Here is a 12273-nt window from a genome sequence, read left to right as displayed (position 1 = left end):
AGGTCGAAACACGATTGATTCGGGTTCGTCGGGTATCAGAAAAATCTCGAGCTTCCATTCCAATCCTTACGTTTGTATCTCGCAGTTAACCCGCAACACGTCGGAGATCTCGTGCGACCTCAACGAAGCACTTGTATTACCCTCCAGCACGTGAAACCGTGAACAAGATATTACCGGCGGGGAAGTAGCATGCCAGACACGTTACATTTCCGGCGCATTATCGCCGACAAGGAGTTCAGAGTTTAATGCATTTTCCGACTTCTGCCGTCTACTAACGCGGTTCCTGTCGCGAGTCTCGCGCTTTACCCGAGATGTCTAATTATGAGCCGCATTTTTCAACGTTGAGACCCGTTCCAAGACTTATCTAATCGCAAGAGTACCTGCCAAGAGTGCACGAAGAATCGTCGTGTAAATGCGATTTGCAACCTGGCAAGTTAATTTCGCTCGGCGATTCCACACGTGCGCACACGTTATATTTTAACAGGAGGACGATGCAGCGTAAACAAGTTTTCCAGCGTTAAAATTGCCCCGCGGGCGCTGACCGACTTCGGATACCTCGAATGCAGCAAGAGCACCACACTGGGATCGTCGACTTAACGACCAGTCGTTAAAAAGCTTATTGCAACTGTCCCGCGAGGACCGAGGACGATGGAAATTATTAACTTTAGTATAATATAAATATATCGCAGAATTGTGTTGTTTTTTATCATTTGACATGACGTTAACAATGACACTGAAGAATTATTATCGTATAAGACATTTTTTTCTTAAAATTCTATATTCCGCTTGATCTCCGAAATATATGCCATTAAAATATTATACGATAATCTATGTGACACTCTCTATATTCACTGCGGGAAAGAATAGATTATTATTAATACAGAGAATAACGTGAATCGCGCTCGAATCGAGAACGCTTCACGAATTATGCATACTGTTTGTTGATAAAACATGCTGTGGCTAGAATGTTGTTTCTCTTCGTGCATTTGCTGCAGTTTGATAGAATAGAATATTGAAATGTTTTGTTTAATTGGGTAAAAGCTTTTGTAGTTCAATATTTAATGCACTAAGTTATGGCTGAATAGACGTATAATTCATATGTTGAAATATGTAAGTCATTACTAAAAGTTCTAAATAATATATTTTGAAACTATTATGCTATGCCCTTTGTCTCTCTTTTTCTCTCTCCGTAAGAACTATATTACTATAATTATAAAAGTACATTTAAGCTTAACGATTTATAAACTGCGAAATTCTTAGTACATTAACTTTGTATGATTGAATTTTATGTCATTAACTTTCTCATATGAAGCTCGTATATATTGAATATATTAAATTATATGATTATTGAACAATTGAGTTAAATAAAAATCTTTCGATACTTACAGATTGTAAGGTGACAGTTATGAAAACAATACTAAAAAAAGTTACCGATATCGGTATCGCTGAGACTACAATATATATATATATTTATATATTTATATATCTTATCCTTTATCCTTACATTTATATATCTTTATCCTTTACAAGATTTAAACCTACTTTATGTAGTTTTTATCAATTAAATTCAGATTTTTAATACATTAGATTAGCAATCATTGTAAAAAGAATCATAATCCACATTCACCATATTTTCATATATGCATAATATTTCGTTTCATACATATTACTTACTTATTATTAAAATAGAACGAGACACATTTTTTATACATATGTGTTGAAAAAATATAGACTACATTTATAACAGTTTGTACTTCGAATTCATTAAATTTCGTTTAAATAAAATATTCTTTTATACTTGTGCAGTTCATTTTAATCCTATTCTTCAAAAATATTACAAGTTATATTTAAAATTCGCACCTTTTATCTTGCAGTAATCCTTTTTTGCATTATCTCTCAGTTTTTTGTCATGCATTTCAATTATCATAGGCGATTGAAATAGATCTTACTTGAATATATAAACTGACTTACTAGTAAATAAATTTTATCCCTATAATTGGCACAAAGAATGGCATGTACTCGTGCACGCGATGAATTTTTGCTTGATGAAAGTGTATTTTGCGACATGAAGATATATTCGTGGTATTATTCGTTCATCCACGTATTTTACGTATTTTATTAGTCATCGCGAGTTTGCCTGTATTATCGTGTTCGTAATATTTTGGATGACTTTTTTTATGGCTTTCGTGCTATCATCACGCGAAGATACTAGACCTCGTGATTTCTATCTTTCTCATTTGCGGTTTATCTCCGGATTGCCGTAAGACTACCGCCATTACCGCTGGCTCTATAAAGCGCAGAAACGTTCTGTCATCTTGATGGGTCGTACAAGTTATGGATCGTACAACAGTTTTTTCCACGTCAAACTAGAAATTATGCCGCAAGACGTAATATGTCTCCAAATATTCTTTGAAAGAATGATGGATTTCCAATACGATTTCCAATACACATTTTTTTATTTACAAGTGTGTCTTATTCTCTATAAATTTATCATATTGCTATATGAAATCTGCAATGCAATGTTTACCAAGAATAATTTTTCGATCATTTCTCATCACTTCGCGACATGTACTATTCAATTTCTATGAGTTGACTTATAATTTGCTTATACAAACGCGATTGACCGGATTTATTTTTATTTAATTCCCTACTAGTAATTGTTACTAAATCATTATAGTAAATTGCCTAGTGTATTGCGATATACAGCAATATTTGCCAAAATGTTTACTTCTGAAATGTTTATGTAATACAGGTGCAGGGTGTAAAGTGTAGTGACGTGCAAGGTGTAAGTGGATGTATGAAACACAAAAAAATTCCCAATTGAACACGGAAACACGCCGATGCACAATGAAAATCATAAAATATTCCACCAACGGGAGAATGTTGGCTCTCTCCCGATGTAGTAACATATTTCCCACGTTTGATCGATAAAGGAAACTATACAGAGGGTAACATGGTTACAAAGGTTTATGAAGTAGCTCGAAACCGGGAGACTGAATGATTGCCTATCAAGCATTGAAAATATTTTTTACGCGAAATAAATCTTGGAATATAACGTCGTGAATATGGCGCAGCTGCAGTGTTCATGCAGTTTTTCATGTTTTGAAAAAGGTAACTTCATCGCGTGAATTTCGACAAAGTATATTGTATGTGATGATGAAATATATTGTATGTGATGCATAACATGGAATCAAACTTCTCGAATAATAACGAACGCATTAGCACATCTCATCATTATTGTGAATCCAAGAAAACTTTCGGAGACGTGAATTAAATTATAATGAAAAATATCAAACTTGCAAAGAGTCGATTCATACAGATACTATAATAAATTAACTCAATAAAACTTAACATTAATTTATAAAAAATTAACGAATACATCTTTTACTGAATGTATCTCAGTTTGACAGCTTGTTAAATTATTGATGCAGTAGAAATGATTATTAATTTCTGTAACATATTAATAATAATTAATAAAACTGATAAATCTTCCGATAATTACGGCAATCACTCCAGTGGTTAATGCCGTTAAAGCCATTCAAACCGTTGCAAATGAATGTAACGTAGCGCAAAAGTGGCGATGCTCCAAAAACGCGTGTCAATATTTAATTCATTTGGCATTTTAACGCAAGGTGAAATTCTCGATAGGGCTTTGTTTGCGGCAGATTTTATCGACGCAGAGCCGATTGCGCTCGATTATTAAATAATCGACTTGGCTCTGATGCACCAGCGGTGCATTGTTATCAGCGCAATCGACGGTGGAGAAAGTTTTATCGGATATACCGTATTTATACACGGCACACAAAAGCGTCGCGCAAGTAAGCGAGCATTCCTGTGTTTATGCCAATGCGACGGCACCAACGAATATATCGTTGATTCACGAGCGTGATGAAGAGGATACACCGACGGCCCGATAATGCACGCATCGCGTTGCACGCCAGCGTTATTTCAATGCAACAGCGTTATTCCACGGCGTGGCACGCCGAGGTTTGCGGAACAGTGGAGATGTTAAAAAAAAACGCGGTTGCGTTTGACACGTCGACATATTTTGGCCGGCCTGATCGATCGCGGTAGTTTATCGGGCAACACGGTTACGCGTTATACGGTTATGGCGCAACAAGAATACACGGACAGGTCAGAATGAAGCTCACGGGAATGCGCGGGGTTTGCTGCCGGTACTGGATATACTGAGTAGTTCGGCTGTGCCGATCGAGCGTGAAAAACGCATCGACGCGCAATAAAAGCCGCGATAGATCCGAAAGTGCGATGCGCTAAAAGGCGAGGCCGACGCGGCTGTATTCCGCGGCCGTTTTTATCGCCCAGCCGGCCGTGAGAGCTGCATTGATCGCATATCAGTTGGTATCACGTTCGACACTTTTATGGGAAGTAACGCGTGGCTTGGGAAAAATAGGAAAGTGACATTAAATTTTTCTTCGTCCGTTGAACGACGGGATTCTTTTTTTTTTTTTTTTTTTCTTCAGGGAACATGGGCTTCTAAAATGATATGGACGACACCAGAAATTTTCATCATTCATAACACTATTCATAAATTTTGATTTTTCTGTAAAATAGAGTAACTAAGCGCGCGGAAAAATTACATTGATAATGTACAAATAAATCGAATGAAAAAAGACGTACGTACCTCATTTTATGCTGCGATAGAGATGATTCATTGGTATTGCTATTGCAAATTTTATTAGGTTTATATTTATCTATATTTTTACGACGACGATAATAAAATAGGCACTTTATTATGTGACGTTTTTATTCGAACATGGTTTATCATGTTAAGTACATAGTTCCAAGCTTATTGTGTTTGACCATCTCGCACGATTTCACGATTCGCCTCACCAAGACAAGTTGATTCATTGTACCCACGTAGGCGAACGTATCTCGGAGAAAAAATTTCCACGAAACAGGTAGTTGATGCGTCACGATGCGTCGCTGGTACTTTGGAGCGAGCAAAGAACGATAGGTCGTGCGGTGCAAAATTTAACTAATAATACAAAATCTTGTTTTGATTTTACAAATAAATCTAACTGTGAACAATCTCGCCCGATACAAAAGAAAATTACAAATGAGATCATCAATTAATCATCAATTTTCATTACAAAAGATCACGGATGATATAAATCACAGGACAATCGCAATAATGGCCGGATGAGGACGATTGAATTAGCCGACGCAAATAGAATCCCCCTAAACGAAAACTTTCGGCGAGTCGCTCTCGAAAAACACTCTGCGATAGCCAGTTTTCACCGAAGAGGAGCGCCGAAGGAACCCCCGAACTTTCGACTTTACGTTCGTTCACGCCGCCAATTCGGGGAGGGAAGGAGAAGAGTCCGAGGAAGGCGAGGGTGTAACAGGTGGCACGTTCTCGTCCGTGCCTCCGCAGTTTTCCTCGCTCGTTCCATCTCGCGCTCTTCTTCTCTGACGAAGCGCGACTCAACCACGAGCCGAATCGAGACTGCCACGTCGTCATTATTGACTCGTTCCTCCTCTACGGCGAAAGGGGTTTACCCGGTCGTCTCTCGGTGCCGAATGAATTCCCGTTCACGGTCGATCGAGAACCGCCCGCAAGTCTCTGAGAATCTCGCCTCGCGCGCCGCTCCTTCGTAATAAAGTTCAGCCCGCCTCTTGTATACATGGTGCGTCCGCGGAATAGAGATTGCGTTCTCTTCTCCCGAAGCCGAGAACTTGGAGAGAAAATTCAAAGAAGACTCGGCATCGTGAAACAATTTTATACTTCAAAATGTAATACCTCGTGCGTATGCGGTGGTAAGAAAAACGCTCCGATCGTTCCATTATACTTCGAAATGTAATATGCGTTGTAATCCCGCAATGGATATGACCATTTTCCAGGTAGTATTTTTGCAAAGGAGAGAAGACGGTTTTTAGGAGCTCGCCTTTGAGGAATAATATTATTGTATTATTTAAGCGAGACGAAAAATTCTGAGAACGTTAACGGATGCCTCTGTACAATTTCTCGTAATAAATACGAATGAATATTCTGCTCGTTCCGCTTGTTCCGAATATGTAAAAAGTACCTGCGCAATTCTAGTAATTTCTATAATTTCAGCATATTTATGTCTCCGCCGTCTAAGACAACGCTCTTAGGTAAATTTCTCTCCTATCGTTCACCAACCGACGCCGCCGCCGCCGTAATATTCTTCGCAGGAAGCCTCTTGTCGCGAGAAACGCGTATTTGGGTCGACTGACTCGCAGAACATAATTTCACGACGCTCGGTATTTACCGTCGTCGACGGAATGTTGAAATATTCATGAAACGAACATCGCTCTCGTCCCGCGCCATCGCTCTCGCTCGCTCCTATGGTAGCAGTCTCCCTCTCGATGGTCCCTATTGTCTACCCTGTGTTACACGTGCACATCTTCTCTCACCTCTTCATCATCTACGTCACGCACGCCTGGACTAGCCCGGAAAAGTACTCCCACGATCGCGGAGTGCCTCGTCCTTCTTCCTGGACATTATGCTTGCTCATCTAACGGTATCCCCTCTCGACGAGTTAATCACACACGCACGCAAAACAGAGGCGCACACATGCGTACGTACACAGGCGAGAAGAAGCCAAGCTCACGCGATCCTCCGTCATTCCTCCGTCGAAGAGATCGGCAGCACAATTATCGCGAGGTTCTCTTCGTTGACTCGTTTACCTCCGCGAGGAAATGGGAACGAATAAGAGTAAAGAGCTTTCTTTTTCTTCTTCTTCTTCTTTTTTTTGTTAAATCGATCGTGGCACTCACACACGTATTTACAAAAATCACTTATACTGCATCGCGCTCATAGATGTGGAATAGTGTGTCGGTGTTTTAAGCGATTAGACTCGGCGCGCATCTCGCTCGCGTGCCACCTATGTAGGAAACTCTCTATCTTAAGAATTAAGTGTCTCGTTTATCTATCATAAATCAAGACTGCAACACAGTGTTTCTCTCTCTCTCTCTCTGTCTCTCTCTCTTTAGCCGCGTATCTGTGTCTTCGAGCGCTTATCGAACGGCGAATCTACGGACGTCACGTGCGTGTATACCTTCGAGAATCCGCTTGTCAGCTGAGGAGAAAAGCGTTTTGTACATGTCGATGAAAAAATCGCGTCGTCTTATGTAATACTACAATTAGCATTCTTGTACAAATTTTTTTGTTTCTTTAATGTAACAGTACTAGTAAAAGTAACAATGAATGCAATCACACCTATCACAAATATATACACACATAAAAAGCGTTGCACCGCTCCCTACTTAGGCCAACGATATTTGTTTGTGTCGCATTTATCGACAAGCGCTATTAATTTATAAAATGCTATTTCGGGTCTTAATAAATGGCTTATTTCGATTAATATCTAGTGCACTTTCACATTTGTCGTTCACTTCGCTATATTTTATACAAAAGCTCCATGACGAGACTGATGCAACGTTTTCTCTGGTGTGTATAACATAAAATGCGATCAATTTTAGTGCTCATCGTGTAACGCAGCAATATGAAATAGGTCGTATATCATATTAAATGAACTCTATATTATTCAAGTAGTCCATAAACTGAACATTCATGCACCCATAAATTTAATCCCGCGAAAAATTAAATCAATGTAATTTTTCTTGATTTGTGAATTTTGTTCTATTAACCGTTTCTGACAATTGACATATTTGAAATGAATTAAACGAGTTATATAAGATAAATCAACATCGGACCTATAATTTAAAAATAATTTTAAAAAATTTCGTGCGTCATTGGCAATTAATAGATCAGTAAATCTTATTTAAATAATGGCAAAGTTATATTGATGGATCGAGGGATGTGTGTGTGTGTGTGTGTGTGTGTGTGTGTGTGTGTGTGTGTGTGTGTGTGTGTGTGTGTGTGTACGCGCGCATAAAAAATGTTAAAGCGAATACTTTCAACAAACAAAGAATCCAATCTCCGCTTCCGCGATGCCACACCGATTCTAAATTGGGATCCACTCGATCATCGGGCGAGAGCCTAATTAGCGCACCTGCTCGATGATTAGGCGGTTTATCCGAGCCGGTAATTAACGTTGCCATCATTAGCGTGTTAGTCTCGTTAACCGCCATCCACGTTCCAGTTTAAAAACGGCTTCGATAAGAATAATAAACGGAATCTCATGGGAGGAAAAATAACAATTAACGAGTCACGAATAATTAAATGAGGATTTGGCAAAATTAATTTCGAGCTGCGAGGCAATCAAGATAATCGATAGATATCGCGTCAATAGCTTCATTCGCAGCTCCTATAAATTTAAATTAGCGCGGACGAGAGTGACCGTCAAAAGTTACTTTCTATTAACGCCGAGGGAATTGATTAAAAACACTTCCGTTTGCGAAACTTTTACGTGCCGTTCCCGACGATTTTTGCACATATTCAATCCTTGACTCACGTGCCCGACAAGGACGGAGATAATTCGTCGGACGATGCATACCGCGACGAATAAATCAGCCATAGCGGAGTCAGGGATCGCTAATTTGTTCGAGACACGCGATGACGCGTGTCCGAGTCGTCGGGGAATCGACTTTTTCTACTTTGTTGGACGGCTTCCCTCTGGTTCCCTTTTTCCTACTTTCCCGTCAACATTTCTGTCATACGTCCGACATCCAATAAATGGTATTGCATACACTTGCTCTGTTTCTAGTTCGAGAACAAAGAATCCAGCAGCGACATTTGAGTTGTAAAATATTCAAAAGCGATTACGTGTCGCATATATAACATGATTACCGTTTATATTACGATGAAATAAAGTTTTTCTTTCTCTTCGAATCGTTCATGTCCAGCAATTTGATGAAAAAGAGGGATAATATATTTTTTATGATGTCAAAGTGCTACAAACAGGAATATGAAATATAACCTGATATGCATGTGTCCTTTTTACGTGAAATATTATCTTGATTAAAAATGTAAAATATGGAAATATAAAATATGTTTCTAATTAGGATTTATGAGACCAGGAACTCATAATTTACGTAAATTGATGAAGGCGGCTGAAACGAAAGAGGCAGTGAACATCTCCGTACGTTCTTTTCACCGAGTATTATACCCGCTGTTTCCCTTACTTGGATATTCGCTATTACGCGGTGTAGAATAGGTTCGCGGAGGGAATTGCGATAATTTGTGTGATTTGTGTGATGATCGCGGAAACAAAACGTCAAGAGAGACAAATATAAATACGTAAGAATATCTTCGTAATTTGTTCAGGGCACGCGAAAACGCGTGCGTGACCGACGGGAATTCGCGAAGTTCTATTTTTCTCGTTTGCTCCGTCTGTAGTTTTTTCCTTAATTTCACGTTTCGTCGTGTTCGCTCGCTGCAACGTACTAGCTCAGTTCGGTTTTCAAGGGAAATGCGTTCACTTTCAAAAATACTTCATGTTCCTTCGCGTAATTATATCGTAGTTTCTTCGTAGATAATCATAAAAAATTCTCTGAAGAAGTTGTAAGCCAGAAAGAGTTAATTCCTTAAATAGATACGATATAAAATATTTACACCTACAAAATGTAAAGTACGTAAAAGAATTTTGATGGAGGAAAAGCTTTTATTTTTTTGTATGAGATGATTCTTTGTATCTCCAGAGCAAATGTATAATGTAATGATATAATGTAATGTTTTTTATAAAAAGATTTTTCTCTAAAATCATAAATGGGAATATAAAATCAAATGTAAAATATATAAACCGTGAAAATGGACGAAAGCAAATTTAGTCGTCGTAGAATTTCTCAATAATATTTTCGGATAGGTGCACACACCTTTTAATTTATTCTTTCAAAACACGACGCACACGACGTAAAGCTTTGGCTCAGTCTTCTCTCGACCCACAATACAAATTGCTCTCGCTGCATCACTCGTCATTTGTCGCAGTATTTCGAATCGAAGGTTTTATATAACACTACTCGTCGTATGATTACTTGTAAAAAACTTCCCTTAACTTATGTTGGATGTATCTTATCATTCGTTTACAGCCGCAGGCACTCAACACGCTCTCAGTATCGTCACTCCACCCTTGTTCTCCAACACGACACTGTGGGATGGCGACGAATCGCGCCATCGGACGCACCTGAGTGTGATGTCCCAACATCTTGAAGCGGTTTCAGGCCCGTCTGAATAATTCGCATCGGGATCGTTGTTCGGCCAGCTGCCTCCGCGTTGGCACATGGTGGATTTCTTGTTCGGACGATTCCTCCTCGCTGCCACCGTTGTCACTGACGACGACGCCGTCATCAATGTCATTATCGGTTCCCGGAGAGTGATGGGCCGCGACGGCTAGGTCGCCAGACTCTACAATAAACAGGAAACGATTAGAACGCGGTGTCTCTCGTTAAAATGTTTAACGGAGACAGCAAAAAAAATTGCCTACGATCGCACGATACGCGAATTAAACGACAACAAATCAACGGCTAATCCATCTAAGAGACAATGGACGTTAACGAGGGAATGGAACGTCGTTAGCGCCTTTCGAATGGTGTGCTTTTGGCATTTTAACTCCCTCTGGGCCATTAATCCATTTTTCTGCTTCATGTGACTAACGGCTCGCCGACCCATTCGAATGTTACGCACAAAGTGTCGACGTTAAATCGTCGCGACGCCACTATTAGGACTATTCTACTATCTCTTCCCTCAACGAATTCCCACGACAAATGTGCATGTTATGTGGCACAATTATTAGCATTTATCCAAAACACGCTATTACGAAATATCATCTATCCATAAGAATTTATTACGTTCTTCAAAAAGCATAATTTATCATAAAATGTTATAACCAGATAACAAGTTTCAGAAAAACCTAGACAATTTAATACGTCGATAAATCGAAATTGTTATATAAATGATACGCTTTCCATTTCCTCCTATTTCCCTTTTTCCTCACTGATACGGTGAGTTAATTGAGTTTTTCTATTTCTCCATTTTCTGCTATTTTTTAAGCAACGTATATTTTTGACAAAATTTGATTTGCAATTCTGCCTGGCGTCGATAGAAAAAAAAAGATTAAATCTGACAAGATCGCTGCTAACAAGAGATTCAAAATTAATCAAATCGAAACTGATGTTTGCAGAGACCATTCGTCATTTATTTTTCTAACACGATTGTATTTGTCTCCACAGAAGGATTCAGGCTTGTTTAATTGAATTTGCTAGAAATGAAAACAGTTTTCGATAACCATAACTATATGAAGTACGTTAGAGAACGTGACTATGATACGTTCGACTCATCGATCGAAGAGTACATATAAATGAAGCTATAAAAAATAATGTATCACCGAAATGTTGGATCTGTCAAATATTTTTATTCTATCATATTTCACTGCTGCTAATAATATTAATTATAAAGAACAACTTCTAAATCTAATGAAATAAAATTCTTTATTTTTTTTTAAATCAAATAATTTTCAAATTTATTGTATATTCGTAATTGATTAGCAACATTTTTTTCTTTTTTTTTGGGGGGAGGGCTGAAGTTTTCTCATTTTCAAATAATAACTCTATCCGTAAAAATGAAAATTCCAACGGAATCCATCATCTATGGCTATAAAAGCGGAGATCAAGCGGCGAGCTATAAAAATGAGACTTAACCCCCGAAGAACGGCGACGCTGGACGATTTTCCAATAACAATACGATCGTAGAATGGCGGCGCTATCTTTAATGATACCATTATATTATCCTTCGCACAAGTTCGTATATAAAGATCGCCATTGCCGATCGCAATTTGCGCGATCACCGATATTGCGCCCGAGCCGTTTCGCATCGTTGGATATTAACGTTGCAAATCGCACTCCCTCCCATGTACATCGTCTACTCATACTTCCAATCCTATCTTCCTTTCTATCCTATAGAACTCCAACTCGCTCTCTCTCTCTCTTTGTTCCCTCTTCTCTCTTCCTCTTCTTCGGGTTCTCAGTTAACCGAAGCTATAGCTGTTCAAACTTCTATCGGGGACTGTACGCAATCAGCTGCTAATTGGGGAATGATTGGAGGCGCCTCTGCCGATAGTATCGCACCCCTAACTACCTCTGCTATACCGTTATATAACCACCAGCCAGTATAAATACCCCTATAAATGCCAAAGCAGACATATGTGGCACGAGTCGTTTTGCGGCATGAAATAAACAGCGATCGCTCTATTTATTATCATCTTATTTTCATCTTATTTTCCGGATTAAATGCAGTACTTGTGTATTCTAACTAGGACATTAACAAAAAATAAAAATGATAAAAATATTTATGAATAATTTAGATATAATAAAATAAAAAAATAGCTTAAT

General features: G+C 38.7%; 1 protein-coding gene across 1 annotated transcript in view; it reads right to left on the bottom strand.

The window, feature by feature from the left end:
* Nucleotides 1-4747: 4747 nt before the first annotated feature.
* The window catches only part of LOC105422881 (uncharacterized), a 38682-nt gene continuing 31156 nt past the window's right edge, over nt 4748-12273 (bottom strand). Inside the window, exon 3 of the mRNA XM_089082356.1 lies at nt 4748-10291. Within this exon, the coding sequence (XP_088938482.1) occupies nt 10277-10291 (15 nt within the window). The 3' untranslated portion in view covers nt 4748-10276. The remainder of the gene's footprint in view (nt 10292-12273) is intronic.

The sequence above is a fragment of the Pogonomyrmex barbatus genome, unplaced genomic scaffold (genome assembly GCF_055798465.1).
Source record: "Pogonomyrmex barbatus isolate J1 unplaced genomic scaffold, ASM5579846v1 scaffold6, whole genome shotgun sequence".
Lineage (NCBI taxonomy): Eukaryota > Metazoa > Arthropoda > Insecta > Hymenoptera > Formicidae > Pogonomyrmex > Pogonomyrmex barbatus.
The sequence above is the reverse complement of the archived record's forward strand: the minus strand, read 5'-3'. Positions and strand labels throughout refer to the sequence as shown.